General features: G+C 51.0%; 1 protein-coding gene and 1 long non-coding RNA gene across 3 annotated transcripts; one reads left to right on the top strand and one right to left on the bottom strand.

Moving 5' to 3' along the window:
- Positions 1–2,047: 2,047 nt before the first annotated feature.
- LOC102546946 (uncharacterized) lies at positions 2,048–12,056 on the bottom strand. Its single transcript, XR_357632.5, has 4 exons — positions 8,794–12,056; positions 5,527–7,603; positions 4,215–4,379; positions 2,048–3,694 (listed from the first exon to the last, which is right to left on the bottom strand). It is a non-coding gene; the product is annotated as an uncharacterized LOC102546946 (long non-coding RNA).
- Natd1 (N-acetyltransferase domain containing 1) lies at positions 5,884–16,063 on the top strand. Of its 2 annotated transcripts, none has more exons than NM_001170541.1 (3): positions 5,884–6,006; positions 12,056–12,174; positions 12,909–16,063. In NM_001170541.1, the coding sequence occupies exons 1-3, from the start codon at positions 5,910–5,912 to the stop codon at positions 13,023–13,025; spliced, it is 333 nt and encodes a 110-aa protein (NP_001164012.1). In that variant the 5' UTR covers positions 5,884–5,909; the 3' UTR covers positions 13,026–16,063. The 2 variants fall into 2 exon arrangements, with proteins under 2 accessions (NP_001164012.1, XP_063125578.1); XM_063269508.1 differs by lacking the exon at positions 5,884–6,006 and adding an exon at positions 7,682–7,900.
- Positions 16,064–18,020: the final 1,957 nt, after the last annotated feature.

The raw sequence follows: 18,020 nt of genomic DNA, 5'->3' as shown, positions 1-18,020 counted from the left end.
AATTGAACTCAGGACCCCTGGAAGAGCAGTCAATGCTCTTAACCACTGAGCCATCTCTCTAGCCCTTGTCTTGATTTCCTCGACGTTTTCTCACAAACACAGAAATCTCCTCACACCTCTCTATTCTCCGACAGTGTTCCAATGGGGACCCAAAGCTTTCTTCTGCCTTCCACAAACATCAGGCACAAACACGGTACACAGACATATATGCAGGCAAAACATTCATACAGAAAAAATTAAAAATAATAAATCTTTAAAAAGAAATCTGACTTTACAACTCTGCTGGCAGCTTTCCGCCAGTCTAACACAACACCTGAGGTAATAAACATTTAAAGAGAAGAGGTTTGGTTTGGGCAATAGCCTTGGAGACCCCTCCTTTGGGGCCTGTGGCAGTATACTGTGGTGATACAAGTCACTGGCCTCATAGCCACAAAGTAAAAGAAGGCAAGAAGGAGTCAAGGCTTCGAAACCCTCTTCAAGAGTACACCCCAGTGACTTATCCTCTTTTAATAGGCCCTACCTCTTAAAGGTTCACCAACCCCAATATTTTCAAACTGTTGACTAACTTTCAACATGTGGGACTTGGAGGGGATGCTTCTGATCTAAACTATAACAGTGACCTCATTAAAATGGTATTGCAAAGTATTTTTGAACTGGCCATGGTGGTGTGGAAACCTGTAATCCCAGAATTCGGGAGGGTGAGGCAGGAATTTGAGGCCAACCAGACATAGTAAAACCCTGTCTCAAAAAAGCAACAATAAAAAATAAAATGAACAAACAAAAAAAATCAACAAAAAATATTTTAAAGAATGAATCTGGTTTCATATATATTAAAAATTAAATATTCGGGTTGGGGATTTAGCTCAGTGGTTAGAGCGCTTGCCTAGCAAGCACAAGGCCCTGGGTTCGGTCCCCAGCTCCAAAAAAAAAAAAGAAAAAAAATTAAATATTCATAATATATTGCTAAGTAGAGAAAAAAAAAGTGTTTGTGTCTATGGCCTGAACATGCAGGGCTGAGGTAGGGTTGCAAATTTAAAGCTGGCCTGGGTTTTATAGAGACCCTGTCTCCAAAGCCAAGCTAAAATAACCAAAACAGAAAACTCAACCACTGTGACTTGATGACATTTTTGAAAACAATACCATGTTTGTGCCAAGTCTCTGTGTGAACAGGCACTTTGCCTCAGTTCTTACTATCCCTAGTCCAGAACATGCGGTTGCAGACAGAAAGCACGGGTGGACAATAGGTGACAAGATTAGGTTTCGTTCTAACCAGGCTCGCAAGGTGGATGGATTTAAGAGGGACTTTTATCTTCTTAATATTTTCTTCCTTTTTTCCCTAAGCTTTTAACATGAGCATCCCACCCCCATGCTTCTAATCAGAACACAAAGTTAAAGGATGAGAGGTGAAGTAGAGGTAGAGGGCTCACTGGAAAACTGCTGAGCTGTCAAACAGAGAGCCACCACCATCCCACCCACTCACACTTCACTCAGGCCCAGCAAAGCTGTGTGCCCTGGAAGGAGAGATGGAGTGGGAGCCCCAGGGCTGGAGAACACAGAAAGCCAAGTCTGCAGGAGCATGGTGGAGGGACATCAAGTGACTAGTCTAAGACCACACAGCAGCCCAGGGACAGACGAGCCAACCTTGGTCTCCAACATTAAGATACCTGGACACCAGACAAATGTTCATTAGTTCTGTTTCACACGTGAGGAGAAACTGAGGATTACCAAACTGTAGGCGGTGGAGACAAACAGACCAGGAATCAATCGATCCAAGATCTGGTACTGAACTCTTGTGGGCGCCTCTCCTGGTGGAACTTCAGCTCCCTCATAGGAGTGAGTGAGGGAACCCCCACATCAGGCTAAGTGACTTGTGCAAAGTGGGTGGGTGGGGTCTCCAGTTTGTTCAGTTTCCAAGGTCAGGTCTGTCTGCCTCCCTGGGGTTGTGTCCTCTGGTACTATTATCAAACTTGACTGGGGAGAAGTCACAACCCGTGTCCCAAGTCAGATCTGGCCACTCATCCTCAATAACACAACCAAAAGAGCCAGATTAAAAGTACAAATCAGAGGAGGAAAAAAAAGGATTTATTCAATGTGGCACCGTGATAAAGAGCTCCAGCAAACCCTTAAGCCTTCAGGATCTTAGTGGGATCAAAGTTTAAATTGAGGGCCAAGGATGAGCGCATCCAAGCAGTGCCAGACAAGGTGTGGTCCTGCTTCCCTGCTTACTGTAGACCGTCATTGTCTGGGCTTCAGTCTCCATCTGCAGTGTTCTGACAGCTGGCAAGTTCCCTGTGGCTCGAGCCTTTTCCTTCTCCCGGCAGGAAATTCCTGGGGAAATTCCTACTTCCTCGGGGTCTATTGTTTCAACAGTCTGTCTTTTGGAGAGACACAACAGTGCCTTTAGAATGTCTTCACTTCTTCTCTGGATGGCTGCAGTGGAACAAAGGGTCAAAGTGTCCACAATGTTCAGGTAGCTCCATGGACACCTCCTAGTCATGGGGATCTGGGGGCAGAGCTTAGGACCAGGAACAACAGCCATGTTGTCACCGTCCTTGGGACCAGTGCAGGGTCCCTAATCCCTGTTTACTTCTGGCCCACCCCTGTGCAGTTGGCAGAGGAGTACTGAGCATCACTTAGTACTAAGCATCACTTCCCGGTTCTTATGTAGCAGTGAAGGGACCGGTGCCGAGTGACCCAGTGGACCAGCCAACCGCAGGGGCCTCAGAATGGGGTGGGGGTGGGGAGCAAAAGGCCACAGGTGGCAAGGGTCCTGGTGTGTGACACTCTGCGGCAAAGGCAAAAGCACAGGGACCAAAAACTGGTCAGGTAGGTGGGGGAGGGGTTGAAAGAAACGTCAGGTGGACATTGTTTTAGACGGAGGCCTGGTGGTGGTGGTTCAGTGTCTCGTGGAATGCCTGCTCAAAGGAGCTCTTACATATGTATCCCTTTACTATTCTATCTACATATGTGCTTGAAATTATGCATAAACCCCACAGAGGTCTCTTCCCGTTCCCCCTCTACTCCCTCCCCACCTAGTGTGAGAGACCCTTGCCCAGATGACCCCATGGCAGTCAGCAGCTTCCTCTTCAACTTTGCTTTAGCTCTTCTTTCTGCTGGACTGCTCTCCCCTCTCCTTCTAACCACCCAACTCGCTCACCCCTTTCTTCTTTTGAGCCCTCTTTAAAAAGACTCCATCTCAGCTGAAGCTGTCATGGCCACCCTATCTGAAGCCAGTTTGCCTCCAGGAACACATGATCCCAGAAGCAGGTGGATCTAGGAGCATTAACTCCATCCGTCAAGTGCATTCCCGTGGGGCAATACCAAAGGCACAGGGAACGTCATCTGCTTTGCTCATTTGTGTCCCCACAACAGTGCCTGCTCCTCAGGAGATGCTCAGTGGATTCAAGAGCACCCAAACAAGTCAGATCCACTGGCTGGCCCATCCTCTGGTCCTTGTGAGACTTAAGCAGGCACAGCCACAGGGAAGCTTCCAGCACCGAGTGACTCAGTGCCTCCAGCAAATGTTTTCATCGCTCACATTGTTCTTCTGTTTTCCAGAAAGGACTTTGTGGATTTGGTTTGGGTGGGCAGGGTTTCATATGAGGATGTAGCTGAGATTCCCCTCCCAAGTCCTAGGATTACAGACCAGCAGGATCCCTGGCTTCCAGAAGGGATTTCTATAGGGCGTACAGACCTGGGCAAGGACATAAGCAGAGAAGAAAGAGTCAAAGAAAAGAATCTGTATTGTGCTTGGCCTGTGGGTCTCAACCTTCCTAAGGCTTCGACCCTTAATAAAGTTCCTCGTGTTCAGGTGACCCCCCACCCCGGCCATAAAATTATTTTCATTGCTACCTCTTAACTGTGATTTTTTTTTTACTGTTATTAATTGCAAGGTAAATATCCATTTTCCAGTGGTCTTAGACAACCACTGTGAAAGGGTGAGAACCCATGTGCTAGGCCCTATTGGAGGTTTATCTGACCAGACACCCCCTCCCCCTCCTCCTCCCCCTCCCCCTCCCCATCCCCATCCCCATCCCCATCCCCATCCCCATCCCCATCCAGACTGGCTGGTCAGATGCCACGTCTGTAGGCATAAATTCACAAGAACTTCCCCAGGAAGTGGTGCTCGGGCAGTCATGCAAAGCCCAGTAGCCTGCAGATGAGTGGCCTGTTCAGACACTGTCCAGGAACATATTTTGTCCATCTCCACTTACATTCTTTGGAAGTGAAGTCACCTGAGACTCACAGGTTTTATCTTCCCAGTTCACCATGGCCTCCAGGCCTGACTCAGCTGAGCTCACAGCCCTCTCTGATTGCAGGATCCCTCTCAGTCACTTTGCATATAATGACCCACCTCCACCTTCTTTTGTTTACAAATGCTGTGGTAACAACACACACTTGTTAAGGAAAGGAAATTATTTGCTCAGAAAAGATTCTCTCAATACTATGTCTGGCCCCGAACCAAGCAATAAAAATAATTGGAAGAAGTCAAAGGAACAATCTGTGGGCAAAAAAACCAGGGGAAAGTGTTCATTAAGTGGATATATAAATGGCCTGGCAGGCTGGGAAAAGGTTCAAGAGCCAGTCACTGCCACTAATGACAAAATGCCCATTGCAGCTTACCCAGCCATCTGTAGCAACGTAGGTAAGATTGTAATATGGAAAGGATCTTGTAGTTTTTCACAAAACTAAATATAGACCAGCTATAAAACTCAGCAGTATATTCCTGGGAGCTACCTAAGGGAATGCTGGCCAGAGGACATCCACGTTACTCATAGCAGCCCCGAACCAAAACAACACAACAACCTATTAACACGTGATGGAAAACTAGTACATGCTCACTGGAAAATCTCTGACACAGTGATGAACATGATAGCAGTAACAACATGGCTGATGACAGGTGGAAGCAAAGAAACTAGATACTGAAAGGTAAATATTGTGTAGTTCCATTTGATAGGATGTTCTTAGGAAAAGCTGTTTAGTCAGTAGTGCTAAAAGTCAGGGGGCAGAGCTACATCAACCCACGGAGATCTCCATTTAGCTGTAAAATACTTCCTGGTTGGTCTGTCCCGCGCCTCACACACCCCCCCCCCAGCCATCGCCCTCCTCTGTCTCTTACACACACACACACACACACACACACACACACACACACACACACACATTTTGTACAGGTTTCAATTTACAACCTTCAAGCATTCCATTTGAGGTGTACTCAAACTTTCTGTATGTTTATCTGTGGTCTCTTAGATACGGACATCAAATGTGCACCTTAATTAACAGAATGTGATTCTGTGAACATTCTCGGTGGGCAGGCTTTCCAAATACTATGCTTCCAGGGAAACACTGATTCCTGGGTAGCTAGCTCCCTAGGGACCTCACATTTCTGCCTTTCTTTAGGAGGGGTGGCTTTTCACCCAGTCCTAAATATGCCTCGGGGTAATCTCTCAAAATCAGCTACAGGTGCCCGGAGTGGATGGGCTGCATAGCGCCAGCCCGCACGGTTCCAGCTGAGAGTAGATATACCTTGCGTAAAAGAGGTCTGACATATCTATGCCTCAGGCTTGCAGTGAGGCCAATGCCTAAAATTCGATGGCTGTCCCGGGGAAGTTCAGAATTGCCCCACAGGTCATTGCGTGCTTTTCAGATGGGTCCGTGTGGGTCCTAATGATCATTCTGGAGCATTCAGGAAGACAATCGGTGCCCTTGATGGGCCAGCACATCATTGTTGAAGCCGCGAGCGAAACGCGCAGCGCGGTCTCTTTAAGAGACTCCAGGAATGTATCCAAACAGACCGTGCGCGCGTGCACGTGACTCACAGCTGATTTCCGGCCCCGCCCCCTTCTCCGGCCCGCGCCGCCGAAGAGTCAGTTCGCTGCGGCCCGCGGTCCCCAGTCTTGGTGCGCGCGATGGCGCACGCTACCCCGCCGAGCGCGCTGGAACAGGGAGGCCCCATCCGCGTGGAGCACGACCGCCAACGCCGCCAGTTCTCCGTGCGCCTCAACGGTACCGCGCTGCCTTTGTTTGCGCGCGCGCGCGGGCGGGACGGGGCGGGACCTGCGGGCGGACGGATCCCCGGGCGGGAGGGCTCCCGAACCCCGACTGGCACCGCCGGAGCGCGCCGGTCCGGGCAGCCCGCACCTGCTAGCGTAGCCGGCCTTCGGCATCGCGGATGGAGGGCTGCCACCCTGGATCTCAGAGAGCCGGTCGCTGGTGGCCTGCCACTCCACTAACCCCCGGGTGTTCGGTTGCTTCCTGCCGCCCTGGGGGAGCCTGCGCGGGCCTAGGGCATAACCCAGGGAATGTGTGACCTGGAGGAGGAGGCGGGTAGTGAGTGATTCTGAGACTTTGGCCAACTTGTCTAGTCTGTGTGTGCCTCGGTCTCCCAGAATCTGCAGTGCGGATAGCTGTAGTGCACACCGCTTTGGCTGCAGTGGCAGTAAAGGTTCAGAATGACACATTTGGTGCACAGCAAGTGCTGATAAACATAGATAAATGGTTACTTTTCAAACCAGATAGAGAGGTCAAGGCCTCATCTTCTGTAGCATTTGTACCAGCAGACCGACACTCCTCCCATTTCCCTAAGGTCTGGAAAAGATTGTGGAATATGGGACCTTGAACTCTCTGTAGCCCACTCCTCCCAGCTGGACCCTCTGGGGACATCTGAGACCGGACTTAGCCACTGCGCTTATTTTGATTGGATGGATGCACTTGTGTGAGGTCAGCCAGTAGGTTGTAAGTAGTCAAGTGTAGCACCCTATCCTGACTTCCTGAGCCAACCTGCACTTGGTCACAAGCAGAGGAGGCCTAGTCTCCCATTTGTGCCACCTAACCTTTGTGGCGGCAGCTGTTACTTCCTGTGTTGTGACATACCGCCCCATTTATAGATGAGTAAACTGAGGCTGAGGCTGCAGGAAGTGTGACCTGTTCAGCCTTAACAAGACCAGAGTCATATTCAAATCTGGGCCCAGCCGCCCCATGCCATACTCTTTCCATAGAGAAACAAGACCTGTTGTCATGCTGATGGTAGCTCAGCTGACAGTGACACTTGGCCCTGATCACTTGAGAGGCCTTATCTGAGGTTTTTTTTTTCAGATCCTCTTTTCTGAAGTTTTTCTTAGTTCCAGGGAGGCTCTGCTTCTCTAGGTGACTGTGGAGGCACCTCAGATCCACAGAGAGAAAGGCCAAACCCTTGGGCTAGTTCGTTTGTTCGTTCTTTCCCTTCCAAATGGGTCCAGTCAAAAGGACAGTACTCTGAGAGCTGGCTGCGAACAGACCATATTCTTAAAAGTTAACCGTTCTGCAACCTGCTGCCCCATTGATGGGGACACAGAGTGACTAGAGGCGGGCAACCACTCCTCAGCTCCTCAGCACAGCCTGGGCTAGTAATTTACTGAGTACCTACCATTTACCAGCAGTCTTCAGATGCCCAGGACTTGTGGGGCTGGCAGTCTAAAGAGGGAGATGGGTCTCAAATGAATTGCGTAACATCTCACAAAACAAAGGCCCTTGGAGAAGTGAAGCTGGGCGGAAGGAAAGGGTATATTGGGGCAGAGCTGCTGTTTGGCATCAAGTTCCAAGCAGGTGGTATTTAAGTAAAGACCTGAAAGAGACAAGAAACAGCTGTAGCGGTGAAGAAAGGCAGCAAGTGAGAGGAGTAGTTGAGAGCAAAGGCCCTGCAGTACCCACTGTGTGTTTGAGGGCACCCAGGAGTGGTGCAGGCATAAAGGAGCGTGACAGGTAGGATAAGGCTAAGAGATCAAGGGGACGAATAATATAGGACCTGGACATGTGAACTGGGGTGTGGCTTTGACCTGTGGGTTCCTAAAAATGCCTTGGAAAGAGGACAGATGCCATGGACCAGGAGCCCTAAGGCTGTGTCGAGGGGGAGCATACTGTGGTACGTGATAGAGTGGGGAGCTTCGTACTGTACAAGTCGAAGCAGTGTGAGCAGGGTTGGGAAGAAATGTCTAAGTCCTGAGCAGCTGTGACAGGGAGCATGGAGGGAGTTTGTTGTTGTGGAGGAGACTGGAACCCAAGTTACATGGCTCCAGTTTGACGTTCTGAAAATGCTGGGCGTGTAGCCACTGTTCCGTGCTTGGGAGACCAAGGCACAAGGCTGATGGACAACTAGTCCAGAATGGATCCTTGATTGCCTTCTGAGAGTTGTCATCTGAAGGCTGAAAGGTTGGGCCCTTGCATGGCCTTTTCTTACTTCCCTCAGCCACTCAGGGTTTGTGTGTATGTGTTTAAAGATTTGTTTTTGTTTTTAAATTATTTATTTTATGTATGTGAGCACACTGTCACTGTCTTCAGACACACCAGAAGAGGGCATCAGATCCCATTACAGATGGTTGTGAGCCACCCTGTGGTTGCTGGGAATTGAACTCAGGACCTCTGGAAAAACAGTCAGTGTTCTTAACCAATGAGCTATCTCTCCAGCCCCTAAAGATTTGTGTTTTGTGTGTGTGTGTGTGTGTGTGTGTGTGTGTGTGTGTGTGTGTGTGTGTGTGTGTAAAAGTCAAATAAGAGCATCAGATCAGGCAGCTGGCGTTAGAAGCAGGTGTGAGCTGTCAGACATGAGTGTTAGGAACTGAAGTGGGGTCCTCTGTAAAAGCAAAAAGCCCTCTCAACTGTTGAACCAGCTCTCCAGGCTCTGGGACCACTACTTGTTGCAAGAAGGCTCACTCCAATCCCTCCCAGAATCCTCTGTGCCCCCAATATGCTTGTGTAGGTCTGGGGCACTCCGTCTAGCCTAGATTGCCACTAATCTAGGTGGCAGTGACTACTCACCCGTGGCACAGGGGTTGAGGGTCATTATAGCTGTCAGTGCCACGTGTGCATCCTGTCCCATGATGGTGGACAGTCAGGGGAAGAAGCCTCTGAGGGAAAACCTGGACGAAGAAGGTGGTGTCCAACTGGAAGGCCCTGGGTATAGATGTGACAAGTGGAAAGATAAGCAAGCAGCTAATCAAACTGTCAGTGGCTGCCGTAGGGAGAGGCTGCAGTTGGGCTGTGGCTGGAGCCTGCTGGCGTTATCTGAAAGCAAACCCACGGACCTCCGCAGGCCTAAGCAAACACCTGCTGGGGACTTGACTGTTCTCTGGGGACCCCACCAAAGGCACAGGGGCCAGGCCTTGGGGCTACCGTATGCCATATACCATTGGTCCACCTCCAGTCTCAGCAGGCATCTGGTAGAAAGAAGCAGGGTTTTGAGAGATATTTTCTGGATGTCTACCCTGGATGGGTTTATAGGGACAAGGTGGTAACTGGTCCTGACCACCAGATATCAAAGGCCTAGGCAGAGAATCACTGAGGTATCCCAGGGTTGCCCATAGGCTGAGTAGGCTCCATGGGATTGAGAGCAAGAAGAGACTGAAGACATTAGCAAGTCCGAAAGAGTTCAACACTCCCTCCTGCCCCCCACCGTCCAAGCCCCCAAGACTTCTGGGAACTTAAGCTGGTCTATGGTCAGCCCTAGGATCCCTGTCACCTGGTTCCCTACACTACCTGGTTTACTAGGGCCAGCACTCTGGCTTCCTTGCTGTCCTGGGCTTCTGGGGATTTTGTTTCTTCTGCTTTTACCACTGGGACTCCTCACACCAAAGTGCCCTGGTCCCTCCTTCCTTCAGGTCCTTTGCACAAGAACCAGATGCCCTCTTTATAATGACAGCTTTCACCCACCCCTGCTCTGTACCCCTTCTCTGTTCTCTGTACCCATCTCCTGAGACTCCTGTCATTTGTGTCTCCCTTACTAAAATACTAAGGAGTGCTGTGTCAGTTCTGTTCACTCCGAACAGCCAGAACAGAGCGGGACTTAAGTACAGAACCAGACCTGTGTCCCATCTTGCAGCTATAGGGGAGCTATAGCTGTGGAGGTTACAGCTGGGCCTTGGCAGGAAATGGGCACAGCCCCAGAATAAATCAATCTAAGGAGGGAGTTTAAGCACAGGGGAAGGCCATGGCCTTTGTGGATCTGACCCAGAAGGGAGATGGCATTGTAGGTTTGGAGGTGGGAAGCAGAGGGCACAGTTCATGAATCAGAGCACTCTGGCTAACTGTGGCGAGGCGCGTCCGCGATTTCAGCACTCTGGGTTCTAGGCCAGCTTGGGCTACCTAGTGAGACCCTGTCTCAAAAGAAGAAAAGGAGCCGAGGCACAGCCTGGAAAGAGGTCTGGGTTGCACTCTGCCTCCAGCCCCCGTGCAACCGCAACGACTTGGATCTCAGGAGTCTACCTGTGGAAATGACACGAGTCATAGTTTCCCTCCTGGAACTTTCAGGAGACTCTGCACAGGAGGCAGAGCCCTCGAAGGTTCCTGGAATGTGTGTGGAATGTGACTCTCCACTGAGCCTGTCATTCCCCTGTGACAATGCCTGGTACAGGCAGGGGACGCATGCAGCATTTAAGAGCTGATCCTTTGGCCCATGAATGTTTGAACATGTAAAATGTAGCTTGAGAGTTAAAATTGTGAAGTGCAGCTCGCTTTTGACAAACAGATCGTCTAGCCCAGCGGTGGTGGCAAACACCTTTGATCCTAGCACTTTGGAGGCCGAGACAGGCAGATCTCTGAGTTCAAGGTTAGCCTGGTCTACAGGATGAGTTCCAGGACAGCCAGGGCTACACAGAGAAACCCTGTCTGGAAAGACCAAAGAAAAAGGAGAGAAAGTAGATCGTTCAGGCCCAGCTCTAGTAAGTTCTAGGCCAGCCTAGGCTCCCTGAGACCTGATCTAAAAAAGATAGGCAGACAGACAGCCATTGACATGTTTTATTCTATTGCTAGGGAACCCTACGATCCCATCTGGCTTCAGGGCCTCTCCTGCCATGCCTGCACTTGTTCTTCCTTTGCTCCTCCCTTAACTCTGCCCTTTCCAGCCAATGGGCCTTGTCCTGGAACCCTCTGGCACCCACTGCCATAATGGTTCTCCCTCCCCATGCCGGCTTGAGCATTTCTTTCATACCCACAATCCCTTCAAATAAAAAGTGTTAGATTACCTTTGGCTTCTACTGAAGTACACCCCAACAAGTCCTTCAAAGGGAGACCCCCTTGGAGCAGCAGTTGGCCTCCTCTTCACACTGGGACTAAGGCAGCTGGACTCTTCTGCCCTAGAGTATTGATGCAGCGGGAGGACTCCTGTGGGAGGAGTCTGTGAAACTAAGAGCTACCTTCCAACCCTCTGTTGAGGACCTAGGTCATGACAGCTAAGAAGGCACTGCACTCACCATGTCACTTCCCCCTCCCTTGGTCCACTCTGGCTAGCCACACCAGCATCCAAACTGCTCCTGAGCCTTTGCACAGGTGACCCTGCTAGAGCATCTCCTAGGTCCAGCATTTCTCGTCTGCTTCCCGTCTACTGATATGTTCCAGACTGCTCGCTTTTCCTGTTTCTCTTAGCCACGAGGGCAGATCCTTGTCCCTTGCTGTATGCCCAGCACCTCAAAAGTGTTTACAACTCAGTAAACATTGGATGGATGTGGGGAGAACTACAGATTGTGATTGGAGCAACTTCCCAGTCCCATTTGCCAGCAGGATTTTTGGCAGCCTGGTGAGCTCTCATCCCGACAGGGCTGGGAGGGTCGGTGCCCATCCGTTCCTGCTTCCTGTGCCTCGTGGCCTCAGGCTGGTCTTGGCCTCAGATTGGTCTTGGGTCTTGGCTGGGAGATTGGGTCTTATGCTTTGATACTGCCTCCTGTTTCCTCCTCCTCCAGCTGAAGTCACGGATCTACTGGGCTCTATTGTGTCCTGTGCTGGACCTTCGCAAAGGGGTTTAGCTGAGTGGAATTGACAATAGCAAGGACTTGTGGGTAATTGTGTGTTGTAAGCACCAGCCTGTTGCAGAGAGTACTCCATTGAACACTAACACAGCCCTCTGAGGAATGCTGTCCTATCCCTACTCTGGGCATATGAAAGCTGAGGCACAGTCAATATTCGGCTCCTGTAGCACACTGGTAGTCGGTTCCTCATACTATCCTTCACCGTGTCCTCCACATGGGGAATGACAAAGCTCTGAGGGCTCCTGGAGTCTACACTTCAGCTGTTTCTATCTCTGCTCCAGGATGTCATGACCGGGCTGTCCTGCTCTATGAATATGTGGGCAAACGGATCGTGGACCTGCAACACACAGAGGTCCCAGATGCTTACCGTGGGCGTGGCATCGCCAAGCACCTGGCCAAGGTAGGATGGGCAGCAGACCAGAACTCGGCTATCAGCCTCCCCTTAAGAGAAGATAGACTGGTAGTTAACTCATTTCCCTCTAGACCACAGCATAGCTTCCCAGGCCCATCAGGCCAAGAGTTTGCAGGTGGCCGTGGGAGAGCCCAGATACTGCTTATGCAGCTCCTAGGCCCTCTGTGGCAGGTGGCCACTATTCTGAGCATAGGGGCACCACAGCCTGACTCCGTTGGGACTAGGACTTGGCATGTAGTACTTGCTTAGCTCTGGTAATGCAAAGTGGACGAGTGTCCAAGTCAGTGGCCTCGTGCCCTGGTCCTCCATCTCCACCTGCCTCTCCCAAGCACTTCAAAATCCCAGGCTGCCTTAGGACCAAGTATAGGTGAAGCAAATGATTTTCAGGTGCAGCCCCACTGGTGCGCTCCTAGGAGAGCCCTATTCTGGTTTCCCAATCCTGTGTCCTTCCCTTACTCCCTGCCCCTAGCTGTCCTAGATAGGAGGCCTCTTTGCCCTCCCTGTGGGGCTTCCAGAGCCTTGTGCCCTATTATACAGGACCTGACCAATCTGTGTGTTAACCCAGTTACCAGGGAGGGAACTCAAGATGATGGCCTAGGCAAAGTGGGAAGGTTAGCCACATGGAGAACCTGCAGCAGTAACAGAGAGAGCTGGTGACTCAGTGGGCCATAGTCCCCAAGCAAGCTGCTCCTTTAACAGCTGTTCTCCCTCTGCTGACCCAGGCCGCCCTGGACTTCGTGGTGGAGGAAGACCTGAAGGCCCACCTCACCTGCTGGTACATCCAGAAGTATGTCAAGGAGAACCCCCTGCCACAGTACCTGGAGCGCCTACAGCCATGACCCTGGTCACTGTGTGCAGGAGTGCGCTCTGTGGGCCTTCTGTGTGGGCCTCAGCCAGCTCATGTGCTCTCAGGAACCTGTTCCCATGGGGACGGGCTCAGAGTTATTTTTGCAAGGACACTCGTCTGCAGCCTTCATCCAGGATTCTGGGGACCAGCTGCTGGCTGTGGATGTGTGAAAGTCCAGAGTGGGATGAAGGGCAGGCCAAGCAGCCAAGACCCCCTTCCCACAGAGATCCTCCAGCTCTGCTGAGGTCCTCCTCTTACCAGCTGCACATCCCCTCTGGCCCGGCTACTGGGTCCCTGCTCTGATCAGCAAGAGGGTGACGTAGAGTCCCTGTCACCACCTCCTAGCATTATGTCCTTTCTGCAAATGAGGAGGGTGTTCCTGGAGCCAAGAAGAACAACAGGGGGGCTGGGGATTTAGCTCAGTGGTAGAGCGCTTACCTAGGAAGCGCAAGGCCCTGGGTTCGGTCCCCAGCTCCGAAAAAAAAAAAGAAAGAAGAACAACAGGAACCTTGTGTGCCAGCTTCCCAAGGTAGAGGTGCCAAGCCTTAGCCACTGCCAGCGCTAACCCTTTCTCTATCTCAGACTCCCGTACCCTGGCACAGGCAGTGGGGACGGCAACAGAGGGCAGCCGCTACTGGTGTGTGTGAGAGCAGTGGACATACAGCTCTGGCCCTGGCCCATCTGTGAGCATGCACACAACACATGAGCACAAGAGACAGGGCAGGTGACCGGACATCCTCCTCGCCTTGGTACCTGCACTGTTTGGCTTCTCATGTGGGTTCTGCAAGAAAACAAGGTCCCTGTCAGAGGGTCTGCCTTCTCATGTATTCACCTGCAGTAGTCAACTCAGAGGCTCAGTGGTGGTCTACTGAGCAGTCCAGTACCCTCAGCCCTCTCTGGTCTTCAGCTGTCCTTGCCAGGGCCTTGTGGGTCACCTTCGAGATGGATGAGGTGGTGGTACACAAAATCCATCTCCTATCTTTCCTCGTACTCCTGACTTCTGGTCATCTCCCCACAGACTTCTGTGCACAGACAACTTCCCACTCTGTAGGAGTACTGAAATCTGTACCAGAAGCCATGCATCCTGGCTGGGAGGTCTTAAGCTTAGAACCTTTGGGCCTCACTCTCCACTGCAGTTATGGCCACGGACCCTTACGGTCTCCACCCCCAGCAGCTCCCTACCTCTGCACCTCCAGCTCTTACCCTGTTCTTGATGCTCCTTTCCAGCCTCCTAGAGTTCCACAATAACCCAGCATACACCTCACTACTGCCTCCCTCCTCTGCCACCCCGTTCTGTCTGACAGGGACTCTTTGGGGTCCAGAGAAACCCCTGGGCCTCTAGGAAGACCTTGCTGACTGCTCTTGACAGCTGTGGTGGCAGTTTGTCTACAATACAGTACTTGAATGAGGGCCCTGAGTCATGTGGACCCAAGAAGAGTGGCTGGGCTTCCTCTGTGAGCTTGTCAGGTTCCTGCAGGTGGCCTGAGCATTCCTCACTGCCTTGGCAGCCTTAAAGTCCCACTGACCATGCCCCAGAGGCTTCCCAGCCTTGCGGCGTAGCAATAACCATATCTCTACCCCTTCCTCCTGGCCAATACCGCCCAGCCGGGCCGCTCTGGTGCTATCCCATCTGCTTCCCCGCCCCCCACACCTGCTCATGTCCTGAATCACTCCAGACGCCCTGTTCCTTCAGTAGGTCTGTGCTGTGCTTGGATCTCACCCTGGGGTTTCTTTTCCTTGCCCAGTCTACACAGGCAGTAACTCATGTGCCTTTCCTACTCTGAACCTGCCACCAGTAGTATCTGGGCCAAGGCTGGGCTTGGGACCTGTATCCCCTTACTTTTCTGACTCTCGAACGTTGCATGATCCCGTTGGTCACTGACAAACGACAAAGGCACAGTGAGGTCAGGGGGCCCCAGACTGAAGAAATGGGACAAGGTAGGTTGTGTAAGAAGGGGTCCTCCCTGGTGCCCAGCCTGTTCCTTGATCCTCAGCACTACCTGCATAGCAGCTCGGCTCCGCTTCAGGGAGTCCAGGCTCTGAAGGCTGCCATGGCCTGACCGAGGTCTCCAGTACAACAGTGCCAATTAGCATCAGGCTCCCAGCCCAGGTCTGGAGAGCTTTGCCATCTGTGACCCAGCTCCATGTTACCTGAACCTCGCAGTTTTACCCCTCGAGGTCACACTCCTCATCGCTGGGCAGCAGCTCTACAGGGATTCCTAGAAGAGGCCATGGTGCCACACTAGCCTCTGACACGCAAGCTGCTCTTTGCCCTCAGGTTGGCCGCTTGGGAGTTCCTGCCAGAACTGTTGGTAAACACAGGAGCGGTGCAAGTGCATAGGGAATCTGCTCATGCAGCTCCTTCACGGGACCTAACCCTCGAGGGCCCAGGTAGCTAGTGTGTCTAGTGTGCTAAGTGTGAGGCTTAGTGTACTAAGCAGTTTCAGGCTCTTGTGGCCTCGCCCCCACCATAATTCTCACGCAAATCCCAAAAGACACCACTTAATTGGGCCTGCCCTGCACTTGAAGGAATAGGGTCAGATTAAGGGGGTCACCAGCCTGCAACTCACAAAACCAGACAGCCCAGGATCTAAAACCAGTCCCTGCCCCCTAGATAGTTCCCAGCTTGTGTATTATGGTCAAATGTTAGGAAACAGATGACCTCAGTAATAGATAAAATTTCTAGAAATTCCCTTATTCCTTTGAAGGGCTGAGATGGGGCTCTGTCTTGAGTTGCAAGGTACATGCATGGCCAGCATCTACACTGGCTTATGAACAGGAACTCCCCCAGAGCACCTAGCCACTCAACTGTTGTTCCTCAGATCAGGACTTGGGCTGGTTCGAGTCCTCCCACACATCCTTTTACTAGTCTCAGGGTCCTGCTTCCAGCTCATTGCCCTAAGTTTCATACACAAGATCCTGTGAGGCTGTGGCTTGAACCTTTTAACTGCAACCTCGGGGATCACATTTAGGGATTTCAGCTGTGTCCTATGGCTTCAAGATATTAAAGATGCTTTTCTGGTTGTCAAAGGTGCTCTCTGGTTTTCTCTCTGTCCCTTGGGAAGGACAGTTCACAGGGGTGTTCTGTCAGTCTTCAGTGTTGCCATCAGTCACTACACCCTAGTCTAACTGGAGGCCCTGGCCAGAGCCACAGGGGTGGCCATCGGGTCTTTGAGGCTTTGCCTTCAAAGCAGGTGATCACTGTGGCATTTATTAGTCTATAGTGTGATGTCACTGCAGAACCAGGATTGAATGTTCTGTAAAGAACAGACTGGTTCTAGGATTCCCCGGGCTAGGGAATCCAAGGTCAGGGGTCATACGTGGCTTTTTGGTACACTCTCTGTGGCAGACAGAAGAGCAAGGGAGTGTGATCAGACACCCTTTACAGTAACAATGCAGTAATGGATAACCCATGGCTAAGGGACAAGCTAGCGCTCACGACCTAGAAACCTCTTAAAGGTCCCACATTTTGCCACCACTGCACTGGGGGCTGAGCTTCACCGCATGACCTTCCTGGTACATGTTGTACTTCCTGTGAGATTTTAATGTCCATTTTCCTCAGCATTGGGGTTATTCCTGGGCTCCAGCTTGGTGGGGACGGATCCGCAATCCGTGTTTACAACATTGGCCAACTTTCTAGGAAGTCCGTTCCAATCCCAGCACTGTCAGCTGGCACAGAAAAATGAAGGCCACCCAGGTACATCAATATGGGATATAGGGCAGAGAACTTCTAAAAATGTTAAAATCCTCAAAGTCCCTCAGGTTACACTGAGGCTGGAAGGATAAGAGTTATCAACACCATAATCCCGTGGCTTCTGGGGGTTCTCCCTGATGAACATATTCCAGAAGTATGCTACTCTTGTTGCCCAAACAAACAAACAAAAACTAACTGAAAATGTAGTGGGTAAGTCTCTGACAAGTGGGTTGCAGTCCAGCAGACCCTCATGGTGTACAGAGCTGGCAGCCCACACAATTAAGCAGAGACACGTCCTGAGCCATGGTGTAGTCTGCTGATAGGTCAAGGCCTGATGGAGAGAGCATGCATGAGGTTCTTGGCTCCATCCTCAGCGACCAACCTCAATAGAAAACCCTTGGAGGAAGATCAGTTCATCCACTGTCACTACTGCAAACCTGGCAGAGATCACAGCACCACCAATGCCCAAACTTTCATGTTGGGAACAATTTATCTTAAGGGTCCAGGGAGCACACTTGAGCCAGGAAGTATGGTGTTATTTGGTAAACTTTGGGATTAGGGAAGGGATGGGATCCACAAGGCCTGACCAAGAGCTTGGAAGATTTGTTCCTGAAGTCAACCTCCTGCAGGAGAAATGTGGCATGTTGTGGAACTGAGAGGATGTTTGACAGCCTCTCCAGTGGCTGAAATCAAGGAAATTTGTTACTGTGTGGATCTAGACTGTCCTCAAGATCTATGTGTTAAAGGCTTGGTCGACAGCCTGTGGTGCTATTGGGTGGTAAGGGAGGCTCTTCAGGGTGGAGCCGATAGGAATTAGATACCTGGGGTATACTCTCGGGGAAGGTATCTGCACCTGGTCCCTTCCTGTCTGCTTCCTGGCACCACGGAAATGAGCAGCCTTCTCGTAAGTCACCATGATATGTGATATAAATTTTTACCATAGACCTCAAGGCAATGGAGCTTAAAAAACTATGCATGAAAAAAAGATGTGCTAAGCGAGAGGTGGTGGCACACGCCTTTAATCCCAGCACTCTGGACTTTGCCTTCTTTTTGTTTCACTTGGTTTCGTGATATGATCTTACAAACTCTGGCCTCAAAATTGCTTTGTTTGTTTGGGCCTTTTAATTCCCCATCCTCCTGCCTCAGCCTCCCAAATACTTTGACTGAAGTTAGGCACTACACATCACAGATTGCTTCTCTTTCACTTACTAAGACATCACAGTGTCTAGATCAGTGCACAGTGGATACACAGTGCACAAAATATCTGTTAGATGGGATAATGGATAGATGGCT

This window comes from Rattus norvegicus, chromosome 10 (assembly GCF_036323735.1).
Source record: "Rattus norvegicus strain BN/NHsdMcwi chromosome 10, GRCr8, whole genome shotgun sequence".
NCBI lineage: Eukaryota > Metazoa > Chordata > Mammalia > Rodentia > Muridae > Rattus > Rattus norvegicus.
The sequence above is the reverse complement of the archived record's forward strand: the minus strand, read 5'-3'. Positions and strand labels throughout refer to the sequence as shown.

Bases quoted from the DNA above. Each gene is read 5' to 3' on its own strand.
- Natd1 (NM_001170541.1), top strand. From the start codon at position 5,910: ATGGCGCACGCTACCCCGCCGAGCGCGCTGGAACAGGGAGGCCCCATC. The intron at 6,007-12,055 runs GTACCGCGCTGC...TCTCTGCTCCAG, and splicing joins GTTCTCCGTGCGCCTCAACG to GATGTCATGACCGGGCTGTC. The intron at 12,175-12,908 runs GTAGGATGGGCA...CTGCTGACCCAG, and splicing joins TCGCCAAGCACCTGGCCAAG to GCCGCCCTGGACTTCGTGGT.